We start from the raw sequence: 21,323 nt of genomic DNA, 5'->3' as shown, positions 1-21,323 counted from the left end.
GGTTTGTACCCAGAAAGTCCGGAAATGTACCCAGAAAGTCCGGAGATGTACCCAGAAAGTCCTTCCAAGTTTCAAGTATAGTCCATCCAAGAAGTTAACGACCGACCAAGACGACCGACCATGATATGTTATGCACCGACCAGATTTCTGCCCGATCCATACCCACTCGACGTGCGACGTGATTACGCCACGCCCGACCATAGTGAATTCAAGATAAAATGACTGCTTCCAGAGAGATTGTAGGTACACACGCCTAACAGACTATATAATCAGGGAGTTCAATTTGCCAAGTAGAGCGCAAGTGCTGCGGAGTCCTTAGGGACGAAGTGGTGCTGTCAAGCAGTGAGAGGAACAAGCGTTGCCCGGAGGAACCAACCCTGGCGGCGGCCTTAAGCTGCGAGGCCTGCGTCTGGACGCGTCGTGACCGCGATTACCGCCGTGGAAATATCCCAAAGGCTAAGACCAAATTAGGCGGTGATCGGGCGACGCACGCCTGAAGTGACCTGTCCTATTTCATATTCCAGTTGTTGGTTCTCCTTCTGGAGACCTCATATTTCATATTAACTGCGTTTCTAGGAGGTTGTGTGTAGTTTCCCCTGGATCCCATCGATTGACTACTTTGTGATAGGACTGTATATTGTTTGACTGAAGGTTGTCCTCCTTTTGGAGTTGAGCTTTCTAAAGTCTTCCGCTTGGAGTTAATTATCTCCTTGTGGAAGCTGATGCGCGTGAGTAAAGGGTGCTTCCGGGTTTGACCAGTAATCCGGAAGAAACTCAAGTAGACTGATGTACGGACCCCCCGCTCAAGGGTCCAAAAGAATAAGTAGCGGCTGTATATTTGCATATTAACTCTCTGTATTTTTGGTTATCTAGGTAGGTTTACCTGTGATTTCGCCACCAGTCGTGGAGACTCACGTTTGAAGTAACGTAAGCGCTCTACACTCAAGGCCTCTTCATAGTGAAAATGATTCAACCGGTGAATTCCGTCCCACCGACGGCAAACGCCACCTACAGGGATTCACAAGGTCACACGCCAACCTCGGTTTGCAGTACCTAGTGCTGCTTCCGAGGTCTGACCCCATTGGGAAATCCGGAAGGAGGAGTATTTCTCCGGAAGGACAGCCCCGTGGCTACGTGCTATACACCTGGGCGGCAAAAGGCGCTCACCCGCCTCACCACAGGAGTCATCCTACCTTTGGCCGCAGAGCCTCAGGCAAAGACAAAGCCCCTGAGTGGAAGCTATCCCTGAACGCAGATCTCGGATACACTTGCGTAGAAGGCCGGCTGACCATGAAACTCAGTATCACGTATGGATGACCTTGACCGCAGTTGTGTACGAGGCCCCCTGAGAAGCCAGTCAGCCACAAAGATATGCACCTTGAAGCTGTGCAAGATCCAGCCCGGAATGTCGACATCAACAGCTGGCCAGTATAATCAAGCCAAGGAGGGTATAATCAAATCAAGGCAAAAACGGCTGGTATATTCAAGTCAGGACAAACTACCCCAAGTATAATCAAGGCAAGTCTTTCGCCAGACGCACCACAACGAACATAGAAGAACACCAAAGAAGGATACCTTTACAAACCGTTAGCGATAGTCTAGCTGATAACAAACAGAGAGTTCGTTTTACCCCCTACTGCGCAAGTGGAAGCAAGTACCAGCCAGGAATTGGGTCCGCTGATCACCAAGGACAAGGTCAGCGCGGAGCTCCCCACACACTCACTCAAGTCCAATTACGTGGGGATCGGTGGCTCCGGCGCCTAAGTGATCCACGTATTCCATATCCCAGTTGGTCCCACTGCGTGTAGGTAAGAGTGGTTACCCATTTCAAGTTCACAAGGTTATCTCGGGTGGTTAGTTAGCAGTCACCCCCGGGAATAGTTTGATCGACTGCGTACAAGGAACGAAGTGTATTTGGTTTGTGTATCTCTCTCTTCGGAGAGTGGTGCGCGTGAAGGAAGTGCGTTTCAGGTTGACCAGTGCCTGGAACGTCGATGGTTGACTGGCGTACGACCCGCCGCTCGAGGGTCTAAGAATAAGTGGCGGCTATTTGTGTGCGTATAACTCTGCATTTGTACTGGTTATCTAGAAGGGTGTATATTCTGGGGTTCTAACTCGTGGTTGCAACCCTGGTTCCTGCACTGCTTCGACGTCCCGGCCATATGGAAAGTGCGTTGAAGTCAGTTACGTTACACCCGACTGGTCAAAGCCTCCAAACCATCAAACAACTCACCCGGTGACCTATCCAGGCTCCCCGAAGATAAACGATACCGACAGGGACTCACAAGGTGACACGCCACCCTCGTCCGCGGACCCCCATAACCTGCGTTTAAGACTTAAGGGACTGCGTTCAAGGGTTTACCTTCTCGAGAAGTGCCTACAACCACTTCGCCGGGCTGGCCACCGTACGCCTGGGCGATTCAGGTTTCACCGGCCTCGCCACAGCTGGTGCGCGTGCCCGGATTTGGGGTCCTCGGATTTCACCGAGTTGTTTTATATTTGTAGGATTTGATTAGTTGGGATTCGTTAACTATTTACTGGTTTCTATGGGGGGGGCGAAGCAAGAAAGAAGGAGGGCCCGGTGACGAAGGTGGTGGTAAGGCGAGCCGTCAGTCGCGCCGCGCGCAAGGACTGCCGGCCGCGGAGCACAAGGGCCTGAACGTTATCAACCGGGAAGCGCGCGCAAGGAGGAAGGCAGTGCGGGATGCGATGGCGGCCGAAGCGAAGGCCAAGTTGACTGAACCTGCTTCTCAAGACGACCAAGCGTCGACGGAGGTGGCCGGAGAAGAAGACTTGCGTTCGGATTCCAAGGCTGAACGCGTCCCGGAGCAGGCTCAGGCGACTGAGTCTGCGCAGGCGTCTGAGGGAGGCGCCAATGTGGGTGAGCCCCCGGCTGCAGATCGAGTTTCGGACTCTCCGCAGCCGGAATAAGAGGTGGAGACGCCTGAAGACACGCCGATCAAGATCGAAGTGATCGAGGTTGATGACTAGGATACAGAAGTGCGTTCATCGCGTGGAGGGGCGGATGTACCTTCACGCCCGCTGCTGCGTTCAACTACTCCAGCTCCGTCTTCGTCGCAGACTCGAGTCCGTGGACTGGAAGTATCGCCGCGAGGTGACACTTCGGCCCTGGTACCTGGAAGCTCGGACGCGGTTCCAGGTCCGAGCACACGTGGTGACAAGGCTCAGTTTGACGAGACCGCGGCGAAGAAATTTGTGGCGCGGCATGTATACCGTTGGGAGCAGATGCGTTCTGGACGCGTCGTCCCGCCTTCAGTGGAGTATGCTTGGCCGACGCGAAGGCCCGACCTTTCAGCCTGGATGGATGCAGCGATGGCAACTTCGGACTACTTGCGACGTCGAGCGACTCCGGAGAATCGTGATGCTGCTTGGATCGCCGAGCTGCATCCTGAGCGCAGAGTGCTGAGCGTTGCTCAAGACCTGACCGCTGTTGCCATCCCTCCTAGCATCATGTCTTCGAGAGAATGCGCGGCTGTGTTGGAGACTCTCCTCTTCGAAGCTGGTTTTGAGTTCATCAACGCCGTCCCAGAATGATTCATGACGCACGCATCCCAGATCGACGCGGGGTATGTGCGCAGAGTTGTCGAAGAGGTCCAGCAACTACTGACCGTCGAGCTTATCGAGTGGCCACAACTCGCAGCTGGAGTACCATTCAAGGTTGTCCAAGCCTTGAGTGCGGAACCCGTGTTCAAGCAAGAAGAAAGCAAAGATAATGGTGCTCAAGCTGGAAAGGGTGATCTATTAATGGAGGACTACGGGCTCGAGCTGCTTCGACAAGCGTTCGTGTCGCAGTGCAGGATGACCGGTATCTTGGAGCTCCGCAGCCCGCGAGGGCCGTCGGAGAACGATCCAGACCCCAGGAGCCCGCAACACCGACCAGCTCGTACGCTCAGCATCTCAACTCCGTCGGATCATTCCTTGATTCCCTCGTCGGACGCGGGTTTCAACGCCCAAACCATGAGTGTTCAACCTTGAATGCGTCATCCAGCGGCGTCTCCGACTCCGCCGCAAGTGGGATAGGTCCGTCAGGAACTTCGAACTTCTCCACGTACAGCTCTTCGCACCAAAGCAGACGCGAGGGGACAGCTCGTCGTCATCCTCGCTGATGTCGCTTGGACACAGTGCTTCGATGCACATGGGCTCGGTGCCTGGCCAATGTTCAGGCTGGCGGGACCCTGGTTGTGACTCCCGATTCAGGGATGTCCGTGACCAGGACGTTCATCCCCGCTAGCCGCCGAGCCCTGCCGGATCAAGATGACGTCGACATGGCCGAGGTCGAGAGCGCTGAGGCTCGTAGCAGTCGGTTGGCGTCCAAGCGTCGGATGTCCAAGTCAAGAAGCGAGGTGAAACCTGAGCGGGACCCTGCGCACAGCGAGTCGGGATTGACTTCGGAAGGCCGCCAACGCTCGTCCTTGTGCTCGCGTCGCGAACGCGCGTCCAGGAACAGGTCCAGCCGGACCAGCGAGTTTTTGAGGTCAGGATCGTGGTTTTCGTCGGTGTCGTCCGGGGCTGCGCAAGTGTCCTCGAACGTCATGCGCCAGCTTCATGAGCAGCAAGCCGCGTTCCAAGCTCGTCTGAACCAGGCTCAGCCGGACATGCGACTGGAGGTGCAGCGCGATCTTCCGAGTGCGAACCAAAAAGTCCGCGCGATGAGGGAGCAGATGGCCTCTGCTCAAGAACAGAAGGCTCTAGCCGAGCGCACTGTGGCGGCAAAACATTTTAAGCTTTTCGAAGCGAAGCGGCGTATCCACAAAGCCGAATCACGACTTGCGTGCAAACCTCACATCGGCACGCCGGAGACTGAAGACTTGGAGGCAAGGATCGAAGAAGCTGTCCAGCGCGAGCGTGACCCCGCAGCAAGTCGAGCCGCACAGCGCCTTGCGCAGCAGCGAGAGCTGGACAAGGCGGAGCTTGATCAACGCTGCAGGAGCACTTGACTGCAGCGGGAGCCGATCGCCAAAGCGCCGACGCCGACTGCGCCCACCGCGCCGACGAGGCAGCCCGCAAGGCGAACGCGCGTCTGGAAGCCGTCCAGCAGACCATCCAAGCCATGAACCTGGAACGGAAGATGGAAACAGAATCGGCAGATATTTCTGGCTGACCGGAATCGCGAACTTCATACAACACTGACCCAGATTTAAGCTGTTCGTGCAACCGCCACCCCTCAGCCTCCAACTCAAGTAAAGGCGGATGGTCGGGCGGTCCCTGATTCTGCAACCAATAATTCAGTGATATTTGGCGCAATCAAGGATGCCGTTGTCCCCGGTCCTGGCTATGCACACTTGAAGAACACGACCGAAGTCGGTGCTGCCCAGCTCAAGGCGACCATGGGTAAGAGCACGCTGAAGCAGGATACGCCACAACACGACCGAAGCTCCCCAGGGACGAGGACAGTGGTAGGCTATAACCAAGTCGGAAATCGCGACTAAGAAAGGTGCGGCTAAAACATCTGTACCCAGAAGATCCTCTTCTCGAAAAGGGAAAAAGAAGGGCGAAGACCCGCCTTCATCTGACCCCGCGGCTCTGACGCTAGCTCCTCGGACTCCAGCGATGGCAACTCGAGCTCAAGTGACTTCAGCCGCGACTCAAGCGATATCTTTGACCTGGACCTGACGACGACGACCAAGGATGGCACGACGGTGTGGACGTATCAGCTGTATCTTAACTACAATGCGGTCGAGAAGTTAAACGAAGATGCGTCTGTGGAAGATCGAGTTGGCTGGTGGGAAAGATTCATCGACATGGCTGCCCAAGGTGCCTGGCCAGACAAGGTGAAGATCCATCAGCTACGTGGACGTATGTCTTCCTCGCTGCGAGACTGGTACGCCCAGCTCCCGAAGTCTGTTCGCCACAACTTAAAGAAGCTTTCGCGACGATTCAAGGTTATGTATTGCCGGACGGCTGGATCCTACGCTGAGCGATACTACACAATGAAGGTGATCTCGAGCGAGACCCCGCGCAAGTTCTTCAACAGGCTGAATGCAGCCGCGGTCAAGGCCGGGATCGAATTCCAGAAGTCGTCCAAGCACCGAGAGCCACACCTTCGTCGTTTTATCAAGAAGTTGAAGAACACTCAGCTGAAGAACACGCTGCAAGGCCAGAAGTTCAAGAGTATCAGCGAAGTTGATCACGCACTCAGGCGACACGATGACATCTGGCGCGAAGAAGGTTACGACACGCCCCCGCCGAGGAGCCGCGACTTCCGCGCTGACAATGATCGCCAAGGCCGCTTCAAGCCTTGCAGATCGGGCCGTACGTTCATCGTCCAAGCCTCTGAACCCAATTCAGACTTGGAACTTGAGCGACATGACCGGTTTGAAGAACTAGATGATGAAGGAAACATAGTTACCCCCGCTGCTCAGGTTGTGTTGACCGATGGATGCGAGAGTCGTACAACTAAGGCTCCGCGTGCTGAGCAGCCATCTGTGTTCAAGACCGAAGATGTTGCCAAGCAAGTCTACCGCGTCCTGGAAGCTGACGGATGGCGTCCACCAACTCAGAAGGGGGACCCGCGTCCAGACCCAGATCCGAGATCAAGGCCCGTGTTACTGCGTTTTAGTAACGCGCCATGGCATAGGATATGCGAGAGCTGCCAGAAGTTTGGACACTCGAAGGACAATTGCTGGGCGGACTTGACTTGTGATCGATGTCATTAGCAAGGCCATCCGACTGAGGCTTGCCGGACAAGTCCGTGTCCAGGCTGCAGCCACTTCCATCGTGGAATTTCGTGTGAAGATTGGAGAGCGTTTCGAGCTATGAAGAAGCTCACCCTCCAATGTGCACTCAAGGGCCAGATCCTGGACGCCGTCAAGACTGGTGAGGCTCACTCTGCGCGAGAAGTCGTTGAACTACTAAGCTCGCTGGAAGGGGTTCCAGAACACGTCGGGCTAAAGAAGACCCCAGAGTTATGTGCCTTAGTTTACGTCGGCCCAGAGCTGAGAAGAAGAAGAAATGACCAAGATAACCCACAATGCACGAATGTGTTTCAAGATTCATCCCCTGATTACCAACTTGCGCCCAAGCCCTGTGCATTCAGACGACGTACAGCAGGATGGCTCGGACGCAGACTCTCGGGTAGAGTTTCGGCTCCATCTGGGCGAACGTTACGGATGGTGGGAGGATCATGAACCAGATGATGCGCATGGGGTTGCCGTGGTGCATGGTGCTGTCAATGATTGTCGGACCAAGATCCTCCTGGACTCTGTCGCGTCTATTAGTATGCTGAGTGTTGACTTTGCGCGTAAGATGAAGCTCAAGCTACAGACGCACAAGAAGATGAAGGTTTCAGGGTCGGGAGGTGTTCCGACATATATATCAGCACATGCCGAGGTCAAGATCACGCTTGGTCCAAGAGTGGTCTAAGTTTTCAGGCTCTGGGTTGCGAACGTCGGTGAAGGAGTGGATGTGTTGCTTTGCATGAACTTCATGTTCAGCGCTGGAGTGCGACTTTCGATTCGAGAAGGTTTGGTTCAGCTTCCGGACGAAGAAACAATCTTGATGTATGGTGGGCCTGACCGTACCCGTATGGGCTTGGATCTGTCTGTGAGGCCAAGGGAGAGTCTTTACTTGTGACCCAGGCAGAGCGCGACTATTCGCATCGACTATGGGTAGTCCAATCCCCTGCGTGAAGTGATTTGGGCCGGACGTGGTGATCGATGGGTGACCAAAATTGTAGTGGGCCTACTTTGGCTCACTACTTTTGCTTACACATCGCGCTACGTGTATGAGGAAGCGTAGGAGTTTATTAATAATTTGAATTAATTATACTTGAGTCCACAAGTATAATATAAATCAAATAAAACACCAAGTAGGTAGTTGAAGGTAAAATGAGAACTGTATTGTTTATAAATTGATATTCCTCCTAAATCTGCTAAAACTGTTTATCATCTATGAAAGGGGTTGACAACGGCTGGCTGTTAGAGCCCCGCCAATATGTATGTCTCTAATTGGTAGAAAGATGCTGCTTTCTACCAATAGGATTTTTGGGTAGGTGTGGACCACTCATTGTGGTGGCCCACTTCAATGTATCCATTGGTGTGTCTTACACCAATGTGAGGAAGTATCTAAAACCTTTAACAGATATTTATCTGTTAAACCATAAGCAGCAATTGCCATGCACAAGTGACTGTTGTCACTTGTATGTGTAACCCCGTTACACCATCCCCCCGTTAAGCTTAGACGTGTCGGTATCGACACGTCAATTAATATTGACTGCTTGTCAATTGTTTGTGCTGGTGATTTCCGTGCTCATCTGCAATGAGCACGATCAAGTTGAAGACCACCATTGCAACAGAGTGTAAACTCTCTGTTGCTGAGTACAATGCGCGGTAGCGCGAGGTGCGTCGCTACCACGGGGACAGACAACACAGTGTCTGTGTATGATTCTTCGATGTCGACCACGTCTATGCGTCGACATCTCTAAGCGAATTTCTGTTGCTTACCGTGATCGGGTAAGCAAGCGCCAAAGCACTTCGAGTCCTTCTCGAAGCGAGGCAAGTATTAACAACTCCACGCTGTTGCGGTGGATGCTGGGGTCCGTGCGCCGTGCGCACTGTTCGTCCAGGTGGCGGTGCGTATTAGCAACCGCGACCTTAACAGATATACTATATGTATACCTGAAAGCTTCAGTGATCTCCGTGCTAATTATCTAGCACGCGATCTGTCGGGCGTTGTAGATTACTACAGCGCTCGCACTACCTTCTTGCTGGTAGTGCCTGTTGGGTTTCGTATTCCTTCACCATGTCCGGAACGTCTTCCATCAGGACGTTCCGTGGTTCGCACGTGTCGTGTTGGGGAGGGAAATCTCTCCAGCGAATGCGAAAACAATCCGGACCTCAGATTGTTTTCCTATGATCAACAGTTCGCTGGACGAACCAGCGAATTTCTCCGCGTGCGTCTCGCAGCGGTAGCGGAGGTGGTGGAAACACGCCCCGATGGTCAACGCCGTGTTGTCCTTCATCTCGTGTCACTCCACGACCAGGTGACGGTCGTGGAGTACCTTCAGAGTGCGGAGGTTGCCGCTCTGTATCTTCGTGTCCCGGTTGTGGCGGTCTCCCAGACCGCCTTGAACGTGCCGGTCGGGCTGTAGGCCCGACTGTATTAACTGCTCCAGCGCGACTACGCGCTGGAGAGGAGGGTTTCCTCTGTCGAGTCTGTCTCTTCGGGTCAGACGAGCCACTTGGCTCGTGCTGGAGGTATGGCTTTAACCGCCCGACATAAAATGTCGGGTGGAGCCGCATGCTAGACGGTATGTCTAGCGTGTATGCGTTACCGTGGCGTGCCAACACCGTGAATGGCCCGATGAAGCGCGGAGCAAGCTTACTTGCTCCGAAATCCGAAACTGCATGTTTAGGCAGGTTTTGAATAGATAACAAAACCAATGAATCCACTTTGAATTCACTTGTGTTGCCCCTTCCAATATTATCGGTGTCCAGCTTCTGTCTATCCACAGAAGCTGCAATCGTGTTTTGGACAAACCGAATTACGGTTTGTCTTTTATAGATGAAGTCAATCGCATCCGAGCTGAACGAGTTCAGCTCGCTCTCCGCAAGAGGCCGGACCTCTGCGTGGTTCTTCACGGTGTCTGCGCCCTGCGCAGACCCGTGGACCTTGTCCCTTGTGGAGTCTGTGCCCTGCACAGACTCGTTCTCCTTGTTCTGGGTGTGGGCGCCCTGCACCGACCCTTGGTTTTTCCTGCCAAGGTCTGCTCCCCGCGCAGACCTGGTTGTCTTGTTCCTTGTTGTCGCGGCTGATACTGTTCATGTGTCAGCGGCTTTCTGCGGCTACTGCATTGCAGTCGTAGACCCCCCCCCCTCCCTAAAATGGAAGCCACCACTCCGGGTAACTCGGTAGACGTGGATGCCGCATGGCATTCACGTAGAACGGTGTATGCCCGGTCGAGGTATGCACTGAGTTGTTGATGGCAAACTCTGCCATCAATAAGCACTCGCTCCAGTATTGGAACGAGTGAGCGTAGCTCTTCAAATTGGCGACGAGGTCGCGGTTCACGCGCTCGGTTTGGCTGTCCGTCTGCGGATGGTCCGCAGTCGACATGGAAAGCTGGCTCCCAAGAAGTGCAAACACTTCTTGACACAGGTGCGCTGTGAAGCGCGGGTCTGGGTCCGACTCAATGTCGGTCTCCATGCCATGGTGTTTGAACACCATGTCGACGAACAGACGGGCCATCTGTTTCGCGGTCATCTCTGCCGGCACCGCAGCAAGATATACCATCTTGCTGAAGCGGTCGACGAAGACCACAACACCGGTATTCCCTCCGCTGTCCGGGGGAAGACCAAAGATGAAGTCCAAAGACATGGACTTCCAACACTCCGACGGAGTCGGTAGTGATTGTAAAGGAGCCTGCGCGAATGGCGCAGGCTTTACGCGTTGGCATACCTCGCAAGCACGGATGTACTTGCGCACCCACTTATACTGGTGGTGGCAGTAGAAGTCGCGCGTGAGAAGGACGTATGTCTTCTCACGTCCGAGATGTCCCGCAGTCGGGGCATCATGATATTCGTACATGATCCTGAGTCGCAAGTCATGGTCATTCGGCACGTCAACGCGATCCACGTTGTCGTCAACTGCATTATAAAGCAGTATTACGTCGTGCACTCAATAGCGGTGTGCAGGCGCACGAAGATGCTTGGGCATCTTCTGACAAGCTTTGTCAGTAGGTGCTGTGCCATAGGCCAGCAAGGGTTTCGCGTCTGCGTCGTGCGCGAACGCGGCCTTCACGTCATCTAACAGAGACGACGTGGGTGTGCTCGTTCGGATGGCGTCAATGGCATTGACGTCAACATCTTCTGCATAATCCGGCCGACGTGATAACGCGTCGGCCACCACATTCAACCTTCCGGGTTTGTATTCGACACGGAAATTATACGCCGCAAAGAATGAGAGCCATCTCGCCATTCTTTGTGATATATGTGTGGCGACTTCACTGCGGTACGCAGTGAAGCATGGTCGGTGTAGACGACAAATGGTCTACTCCCAAGCAAATACACTCGGAACTTTGCGAGTGCATACTTCATGGCAAGGAGTTCCTTGTCATGCACCGGATAGTTGCGCTCAGCTGGCTTCAGCTGACGCGACGGGTAATAGACGACACGATCACGGCCCTCGTGATCGTGCTGCATCAACGCGCATCCGATCGCGAAGTCGGATGCGTCACACACTACGTGAAATGGGCGATCTTGGTCAGCCACTGCCAAGATCGGCGCCTCAGTCAAGCCCCGCCTGACTGCATCGAATGCATTTTGGCAATCGGTCGTCCAATTCGACACAGCTTCCTTCTTAAGAAGCTGTGACAGCGGGCGGATATTGCCCGCGTAATCCTCCACATACTTGCACAAGTACGTGGCCAAGCCATGGAACTGTATTAGTTCATCGACACTGGAAGGCGTTGGCCATTCATTAATCACTCTGACCTTTTCCGGGTCAGGGCGAACACCTTTTTCCCCTACGAGACACCCGAGGACGGGTATCTCGTTCGCCCCGAAGGTACACTTCTTCAGGTTCGCGTAGAGCTTATGTTTTCGCATAAGCTCAAGTAGCTTTCGGAGATGCAACCTGTGCATCTCTACGTCGGTCTTCCCGTCCACTGCTCGGCTGTGGATGAACACCTCATCGAAGTAGCTCGGCGCGAAGTCGCGCACCGAGCGCAACAAGTGCGTCACGCACCTGTTGAAGGTCGCAGGGGCATTCTTAAGCCCCTGCGGCATTACCAGCCATTCCCAGAGCATGCCGCTTGGCGTGCTCACTGCCGTGAGAGGGATATCACGCATTAGGATTTGATAAAATCCATCTCGCAAGTCGAGAGCACTGTAAACGGTGCTCCCGGCCATCGAATCGATGATAACATCTTTTCGCGGTATCGGCGTCTGCGCCGGTACCGTCGCATCGTTCAGCTTGTTGTAGGCATGAACGATGCGCCATCCGCCCTGTGGCTTTTTGACACAGAACGTCGGAGCACTGTGCGGGGACTTTGAATCCCGCACTTGTCCTGCTTTGCAACGACTTTCAAAGAAGTCGTCGATTGCTTTTACTTGCTCTCGCGGCAGTGCCCACTGCCGCGTGACACAGTACTTCGTGCCCGGCACGAGATCAATCTCGTGCTGACTATCCTTATCCTGCGGAAGTTCCGCAGGAATCTCTTCCGGGAGTACGTCTTTGTACTCCCTCAACAGTTCGTAATAGGGACTCGACTTCAGCGAGTCCCAACCTTGTTCCTCGAAGCGCTCTCGCTTCGTCTTCGCATTGAGAGTGTCTTCACTCTCAGTGGTACTCCCCATGAAGAGCTGCCTCAGCTCTTCGCTCTCGCTCTCCGTTCTTTCGCTGTCCGAAAGAACGTAGACTTGCAGGATGCGTCCATCGTGCAAGTCGCGCGTGAAGCGCTTCCAGCTCATGGCTGGAAGCGAAGTCAACTCCGACGCCGTCGTCGGAGGACTACCGAGTTTCATCTCGCGATACTGGAGTCCAGTATCGGTGCGCGTCAAGACGCTTAACGTCTCGGCGTCCGGCGTCACCGCCCCAGTCTGCCACTGTTCTTGTTACGTCTCGGTCATGGACCGAGACTTGCGCAGCGTTCTCCGCTTGCGCCGTCTTCTTGTTGTGCGGAGCCCGGTTCCGCACAGTTGTTCTCCTGGTCCAGGCCCGGCCGTGGACAGTTGTTCGCCGGCGGACCCTGTCCGCGGGCGCGCGGTATCAAGCCCGGCTTGATCGCATGGCGCTTCGTCATGCAGCCCGGCTGCACGACAGCATGCAAATTGCGTCACTGGAAGAAGCGCACGAGCGTGCGCTTCTTCCAGGCTATTACCGGATCATGCCGTGCAAGCCACGGCATGCCCATTACTACGTCGAACTTATCGTCCAGGTCCAGGACGATAAAGTGTTCGACAAACACTCGTTTTTTGTACGAGAAGCGCACGTTCACGACGCGCTTCTCGGTCTTCACGATGGCACCTGTTGCCAGTCGTACCTCCAGAAGACTACGAGGTGTATCTACCTCCTCGAAGTCAAGTCTCGACAGGCTTCGTAGTCGAACAAAGTTGTTCGACGCGCCTGAATCTACCAAAGCTCGAAGAGAGTCACTCGCTCTCTTCGAGTAAACCTTCAAGATGACTAGGTTTGGCCTGTCATCTTGTTTCTTGCAGTGAGAGCTGGTCTCACTGTGGGCTGCAGTCCTCAGTGTCGCGTGCCCGATGTCGGCACGCGCGACTGCATTACCAGTAGGGCGCCCCGCGCCTACTGGATGTTCGCGTTTTTTGTTGGTCCGCGGCGATGCCTAGCATCGCCACGACGGCCACCTCCAGGGGGCATGGGAGCTGTACACTCCCGTGCAAAGTGACCGATCCTTCCGCAGCGGAAGCATCGCACGTTACCTCCCTGCTGCTGGTAACCAGCAGTTGTTGCGCTCGAGAGGTCCATTGGCTCCGGACCTCCCGTCCTCGCTACCGGGCGCGGTTGCGGCCTCGGTACGTTTACATGGAGTTTAGCCTGCCGCAGGCTAAACTCTTCTTGCATGGCAAGAGTGATTGCAGCTTCGAGAGTACACGGGTACTCTCGGAAGAGATAGGTCTTCACGGGCCCATCTCTAAGTCCCTTCATGAACGTGACGACCTTAGTCGCCTTGTCAATTGGATTGGTCACGATATTTGAGACCAAGTATCGTGCGCGCTGCGCGCAAGCATGGACGTCATGCTTACCCTGCTGCAGGTCGAGGAATTCCGTCCTCGACCGGAATTCATTTTGCGGGGGCTCAAACGCTTGTTTGAGCTCCTCTTTGAATATCTCGCACGTGCTAAAGCACGTAGGATCGGAGAGTCGGCGCCCAAACGCCCAACTCCTCGCTCGTCCGCCAAGATATGACATGGCGAACGCAACCTTTGACAACGGGTCGACGATACGTCGAGCCGCTATGGCTGTGTCGAGCTCGACAAGCCATCGGTGGAGAGGCTCGTCCTCTCTTCCTACATAATTGCTCACGCTCAATTTTAATGATTGAGCACGCGCTGTCGTCCTTGACGACGCCGTCACTGAGGAAGAAGCATCACGTTGCTCCTTCATGATAAACCTCAGAGGAACACCATGTTGCTCTGTCGGCGATAGCGTACGCAGCATTGTAGCTATCGCCGCCTCCCCGATGACTATTGACAGTCGTTGAAGGGCCTCCCACTCTGGATCCGACAGGTGGTGGCAGTCCGCGAGTGCAACATGCGTTGCAGGCGTGTTAGCACTCTCCATGGGCACCTCTGTGCTCATGTGGTTCTCATCTCCGCGTTCATACACCTCGTACGAACGTCAAGCAGTCGGTCGTTGGACGGACTACAAAGTGCTACCAGGTGTAGTGGGCCTACTTTGGCTCACTACTTTTACTTACACGTCGCGCTACGTGTACGAGGAAGCGTAGGAGTTTATTAATAATTTGAATTAATTATACTTGAGTCCACAAGTATAATATAAATCAAATAAAACACCAAGTAGGTAGTTGAAGGTAAAATGAGAACTGTATTGTTTATAAATTGATCTTCCTCCTAAATCTGCTAAAACTGTTTATCATCTATGAAAGGGGTTGACAGTGGCTGGCTACCAGAGCCCCGTTGACATGCACGTCTCTAATTGGTAGAAATATGCTGCTTTTTACCAATAGGATCGTTGGGTAGGTGTTGCTCACTCATTCTGGTGGCCGAAAGTGTAGCCATTGGTGTAACTTACACCAATGTGAGGAAGTATCTATCTTCTAACAGATATATGTCTGTTAGAATCACTAGTGACTATCGTCACGCACAAGTGACAGTTGTCATTTGTGTGTGTAACCCCGTTACACGATCGACCTGTAGTTGCACGAAACACAGAAGATCACACCAATCCCGGGTCGCGGCACCAGTTGTCGTGTAGGAACACGCGTTAATTTATATAAGGCACACGTTCCACCAACAACACCCACCAAGTCACCAAAGACTCAATCGGCTTGTTGGGGTTAGAACCTGAAGGACCAGGAAATTGCCCTTGCACCGGGTTAATGTTTCCCTTTTGTACCGAGCTTCCGCTAGTCGACCGACGGAAGACTCAGCGTCACTAGCCACGAGCAAAGGCTAGCACGCTCTCACACACAAAATATACCCCGCAGGCCCTCAGAAGGAAGGGTCCCGGTCTTTTACGGCGTGATACGAGGGTGCCGGAGCTATACTCCGGCGGGAAGAATAAATAGAGTGTGCTCTCGCTCCACCACTACCTGACGACGACTTGTCGCTACCAATACACTGACCACTACTCTCTTGGCCCTGCCAGGGATGAACACACGCTACACTAGTAGATGTGCCCACGGACAGCCATACTCCTACCTACCAGGTTTACCTTGAGCTGCAGGCCGTTCACTGCAGGCACCGGTGTCGCCCTTGCGTGGTTGGGAGGAAAAGCTGTTCTGTTATTGTTGCCCGAAGGCTTATCTTGTCTTCTCTTAAGTTTCCTATCGATCAATACAAATATCAAGTATAAACGCGTCCGTTTTTGGACCGCCAGTTGTAACTCACGACTCTTCGGCCCTTTCTCTTCGGCCCTTTCTCTGCGACGTGACGGCGCTACCGACAACTCAAACGGCCACTGAAACGCCACCGACGACTGGGAACAGGCGCCGACGACTCATAAGTTCGGATCTTGCCAGTAGGCTCGCACGGTACTTAGCGAACTGCAACTACTCGCGCTTGACTTGGGACCGTCGACGAGTCATCGTCACCGACCAATATATGCCAATCAGTGATCGGGGTGTTTGGTCCAATGACTGGCGATGGGTTGTGACTTGCCAGTTGGCGCCGGCGTCTCGAGTCTTCTTCACACCCTGTCTCGGCTTGGCTTCTGACTTTGGCCTCATTTCCCGATAGCACAGGTCTGCAACACCCAGAACGGTAGTTCGGCGAGCTGCGTCTCCCACTGGGTTAGTGCTGGTCGAAACGTCCCACATGACGCACACCCTTCCGACACACGGATGAAACACATCCGATCCTGATCCCACGCGTCGTCGCAGACGCGCTGCCAAAGCTCATCAATCGAATGATCATGAAGCATCTCCTCGAGGTACGCGAGCCAAGCCCGCGAAGCCAGAGCTTCGCGACTTGGCTCGCGTACCTCGAGGAGGGCCATCTTGTTCCAGCGCCGGATGAACACACACCACGAGAACTGAGAATTGAGGAGCCTCGTACGAGAATCTCTCGATGCCCGTGCGTCGCGTCGCGCGGAACCGTCGAAAGTGATCCTTCATGGTGTCCATCGTGTCGGGGCGCTCGGTGCCGAACAAGTTCCATGGCGCCAGCTCGTCCTCCATTGGCGTCGCGTGGAATCTGCGCGGTCCCGACGCCTCTTCAGGCTTCGTGCTCTGCATTGGCGTGTGCGCCGATGAGGTGGCTTGGTGTGTGCAAGCTTGCTGCGTCTCCATCGTCGTGTGTCGCTCCCTTTCGGAAAATGTGTGATTGTGCTAAAGTTGCGTATGTGCAACTTTAAGATGGGGTGATGTAATGGGCCCCATGTACATAAGTGGGTAGGTTGAATTTACATAAGTAGGTGAGTCAGCACACGGCTAGCATGTGCTGAGACATCGCCTGCTTGGTTGAAATAGGGGGAGCTAGACCCCATTTCACCCAATTAGGTGTTGACCTGTATTTGAGTGGGTCACAAGAGACCACGGGCAGCCGCCCTAACTCATATTTTTAACAGAGTTCATTTTCACCGAGACTACTACTTGGTCTTCTGAATTCCGAGTCTGAACCTAACCGTCCCCACGCTGCGTGTAAGCTAGTGACGGGCGCACACACCTGGCCCATTACAGATTCCTTTGAATTGGCTGCTATAAATGACAATTTTAAACTCATTAAGTGGCTATACAAGCAAATCCCATAAACTCCCGAGAACTGAACTAATCGAAGAAAAAATGCTGATGCGTGGCTACAAATCCTTTTGTCTGGCTTTAAAAGCAAAACGATTATATCTGGCTGAAGAATTATATCCGATGGTTTTATGGATGCATTCATTCGCATGTATTTGGTTTCACCGCTTTATTTTCATCTAAAACGGAGCAGCAACAACGTATTTTTTGCTCGTTTCGAAACTTGAAAAATTCTCGATCCATCGCTTCGAATCCTCGCTGTGGCGGTTGACCCAGCAGTATCGAGGCACAAGCGTAGAATTCCCTCGTGTGAAACCGCTCCAACGAGCCTAATAACAGTTCGCACCGCGAAGAAAAAGCGGGTGACGCCCCCTCATCTAATAGCTGGCAGAAATAGAGATCGAATCACGGTAATGAGGTGGCTGATGGAGAAAGGTACACAATTAGAAGTTGATATTGTCATTAAACTTGCCACAAAAGCAAAGTCCAATATGCCGAAGCTGTTCGTTGGATGTCGGAAACGGATCACGTCGTGGTTGTAAGAAACTCCGCAAGTTGGCGCTGGAGAATACTGCCTTCAAGCAATACATTTCTCGGCTTGCGATTCGCATCGCTATTTGGGATGTTGCCAGTGACACAACTCGGTGGCTGTCCGCGAACATCATGCAACCTGATATTCGTCAATGGTGCGTCAACGTCGCAGAATGTGGTTAACTGGATAGTCACACATTATTGATGAGGAACGATTTGTTTTCCTTGTTCTTTTGTCAATTGAAATTGTGATCGGGAATCTGCGACTTGAATCACCTAACCTTTAGCTGGAATGCGTTCTCTACCACATGTTCCACGTCTACTATTTTACCAGACCTAGAAATTAGTTTCAATTCTAAGAAATAATCAGGTTTTTTAATTCTGATATAATTTATCGCTGGATTAGAGCAGTTCCATTAAAAGTGAGGAAAAAATGCTGCTTTTCACGTTCGAGAATGAGTGGTTGTTCCAGGGTGTTGTTGATTCTGAGGAAAAATATAGCTTAAAAACTATAGTCCACGTTTACCTCTACCAGTGGAACTGCTCTAAGAGCCGATGTAAAACACGGCATTGGGTTCACTGGACTCGGCACACTAAAGCTACATTTTCACGGCGACTACGCCACAGAAGGAGCAAGATAGGGTACCGGGGGCGAAAATGGCACGCTCGAAGACACCAAAGTCTACAGGGGCTTGGACTTACTGCTACGGGGTAGTGTGTCGAAGCGATATGACATTACCCCCCCCCCCCCCCCTTTAGCTCTGAAACGGATTTCAGAAAATAGTAATGAATTTTGACATACTCAAGAATGCAGATATATGAATGTATAAGTGGCGCAGATGACTTAATGTAGAACAGCGCAGCAAAATTACGTCTTTGCTTGTGACGTGCCAGAACAGCCATCAAGTCACAGCGTCTCATCTTCGTTGGCCTTACTTCAGCTGTGGCCTCTGGTTCTTCCTTCGCAGGAAAGTAACCTATTCAAGTGTAACCGAATACTACATGTAGTTCAGCGTCGTGCCAGCCAGCGCGTAGGCTTGGGAGCTTGCAGTAAACATAATGATGACCGAGATCACGCGAGACATTCAACAGGAGTCTCTGTGGTTCCCGGGATAGTCCAGCGCCGAAGTTTTAACATATAGGCGAGCTATGATGGCCAGAGTACTGTATCGGGTGCGTCGGTAGTACATGTATAGTGTTAGCAGTGTTAGTCCGGGGTGAGTGGCGCTGATATCCAGCGAGGTGGTTTCGACATGACTTGTACTGTAAATTCGGTTGTACGAATGGATTCATTCCGCCGTGTGAATTGACGGATTGACGGACAGTGATGACTAAGGGTCGGGTCTAGTTTTGAGCTGTCAGTTTTGGACGTCACCTTATATTGATTCTGTACTCTTTTGGAGAGCGTGCGCTGTTTGGGAGCTTTCGCTCCAAGCTTTTGAAGCGAACCGCGCGTGTGCGTTATGCGATCTCATCGCTTGACCTTCCTTAGGCCCTGGTTTCTCCGTCTGGGCCTGAGTCTCGGAATAAACGAAATTGCAATTCCCCAACGCTGTCCCCAGTTTGCTGGAGCTGGGATTGTGTTGCTGCTACACATACCCTGTCAAAATCGTTTTCTAGCCTCGAGGGAGGACGCCTTTCAATTCGAAATTTCCACCATATCGGCATGCAAACAAGTGTCATGGAGATGCTGTAGTTGCCCGCGCCGGATGCAGTGCTCCGCCTGCTGGCCTCCCCACCTCCTGCGCAGCCCGCCACTGTGAGTGCCTCTGGCGACGGAGGAGATCCTGCCCGCGAAGAAGCTCCGGCTGAGACGAAGCGCGCTCCTCCCGGGGGCCCCGAGTACGTGCCACAAGCGCTGCAGCGTCGTTGCCTTTGTCTTCCATGGCAACCACGCGATTGTCTGCCTCTCCGAATTGATGCCTATCTCGGAATAAAATCCTCAAACAATTCCCACCCCCTTGGAGGGGGGAATTACAAAATGAAAAGTGATAGTGAAACTTAATTAACGTCAGTACTCTCTTGTACTCTAGACCAGCTACCGCATCGCCCCTGACCTAAGTCCTAAGCGAATTTTATTTTAGCCAATGAAAACAATGCATTGACACCTCATGTCTGTAGTTAAAATTCCATGTTGACCAGCTAATTATAGGCTTCCACCAGCCATTTGGTCTCAGTGTTCAAAGTGCTATGGGTAGACCACGCACCACAAGAACCGGCAAAAAGCCAAAGCGCTACACCCGCATTGCAGTCGACTATACGCACAAGCGCCGCCTTCTCGAATTCCTGGCTGCTGGCTATTCTGTAAACGAAGCTATTGCACACGTCTACCCAAATTGCAGCAGGCAAACAGGTTTGTCGTGATGATGATTATTCCAGCAGCTCCGACGATGAGTTTTTCTAGATGCACAATACAACACATTACTTTGATGAGACTTAATTGCGAAGGTAACCAAGCGAGCTTGGACATAGCTCAATTGGGAAAGAGCACCGCAATTTTATGCGGGTTCAATTCCCGCCGTGTCCATACTTTTTGATTGGTCCAAAATACCAAGAATTATTATAACTTTTACTTTTTACTAGGTGAGCAGCACTTGCGTGATGCTTTAGGGGCGATCACCCAAAATTGTGTACTAAACACAATTGGGGCGCCCCCCCGAGCTTTCATTATTGATTTCGAAATGGCTAAGATAAAGACCAGCACGGTCGCGACGACAAAACAGCGGACAAGTAGAGGTAGCTGTGACCTGCGCCGTGAGCATTGTCGAGCCACAATACTAATTTCCTGGTATGGCACTATGTGTTCAGCGCGTGTTGAATACGCCATGCACTTCACAACTATACAGAACGGTATGTAGAGTGTACTCCCTGAGTATATTAGTGGTCTATCTGGATCTGTGTGTTCTGACGTTTTGCTGGGAGAAAAAGATACCTGTAATGGTGTTGTTGAAGCATCACTGCTATGTCGAAACATCGATTCTACGAGGGAAGGCGATACAGTGATAGAGGTGCCGACGCCAATGGAACCGATGGCGGATCGCCCTGCTCGAGCCCGAGCAGTAAAGCTGGCAAAGCATCTCCGCCGTAAGTAAGAAAGGGGGTATAAAGGTGGCTAAATCTTACACATTAAAAATGCTTGCTAATTGGTAAAGAGGTGCATTCTCTGCGTGTCCTTCAAGCCGCATATGCACGCAGCTTTAAGAAAAGCAAGAAGTGCGGGGACGAAGACGAGTAGTGGATGTTGCACATGTCAACGATTGGGGGTGTATTTTTATAATAATCTAACTGCTAATAAAAATGTTGTGGTTGTGGACGTGCAGCCACTGACCGCAATCTCAAACAGTGTTTCACTCGATTTCCATGAGGCGGTCTGCGTTGAGTCCGATTGCTATCTTCGAGCGTGACCGCTTACTCCATGTTGCCCATAAAGAGCTGCCGACAGCGTATTGTCCTGGCGTAGCGTGTGATCTCACCTGAGATCAGATAGCCCCCTTGACTTGCATCGCTGGTGGTGCTGTGCTCTTCAGTAGCGGCCAATTTAGAGCCGGGTCGCCAATTACCTGGTACCCAACTTGTTTACATCTTCGCTATCGTTTTAGTGATTGTCAAAGATCTGAAAGGGAAGTAAACATATCGTCGGCGCGCTCATAAGTTGGCAAGTCAAGTAGTGGATCAGGCGTGTGTGAGGATAGGTAGATTGTGTTACCGTGATCTCATTGCCGCATTGTGAGCAATCGCTATATGCTTCATCGCATTGATTGTAGGTAGTGCGGCAAGCTTGGTTTTCTCGACAGCATTCTGAATGCGACGTTCTTCATCTCTAAATATTTGGCAAGTCTCAGTTGAACTCGTCAGTTTGTCCAAAGTCAATGGAGTCGTAAATGCAATGTCT

The 21,323-nt window shown here is 52.5% G+C and overlaps 2 protein-coding genes across 2 annotated transcripts; both read left to right on the top strand.

Annotated features, from left to right (window-relative positions):
- Nucleotides 1-4,220: 4,220 nt before the first annotated feature.
- On the top strand, nucleotides 4,221-4,958 carry IUM83_01945 (uncharacterized protein; the record flags this gene model as incomplete). Its single annotated transcript, XM_067925838.1, has 1 exon — nucleotides 4,221-4,958. One exon carries the CDS (start codon nucleotides 4,221-4,223, stop codon nucleotides 4,956-4,958), a length of 738 nt encoding a protein of 245 aa, XP_067800865.1.
- A 15,154-nt stretch (nucleotides 4,959-20,112) lies between these two features.
- On the top strand, nucleotides 20,113-20,666 carry IUM83_01944 (uncharacterized protein; the record flags this gene model as incomplete). The annotated part of the gene is made up of 4 exons (XM_067925837.1): nucleotides 20,113-20,167; nucleotides 20,240-20,281; nucleotides 20,360-20,515; nucleotides 20,584-20,666. The coding sequence occupies 4 exons, from the start codon at nucleotides 20,113-20,115 to the stop codon at nucleotides 20,664-20,666; spliced, it is 336 nt and encodes a 111-aa protein (XP_067800864.1).
- Nucleotides 20,667-21,323: the final 657 nt, after the last annotated feature.

This window comes from Phytophthora cinnamomi, assembly GCF_018691715.1.
Source record: "Phytophthora cinnamomi strain GKB4 chromosome Unknown Contig0, whole genome shotgun sequence".
In the NCBI taxonomy this organism is placed as follows: domain Eukaryota; phylum Oomycota; class Peronosporomycetes; order Peronosporales; family Peronosporaceae; genus Phytophthora; species Phytophthora cinnamomi.
The sequence above is the reverse complement of the archived record's forward strand: the minus strand, read 5'-3'. Positions and strand labels throughout refer to the sequence as shown.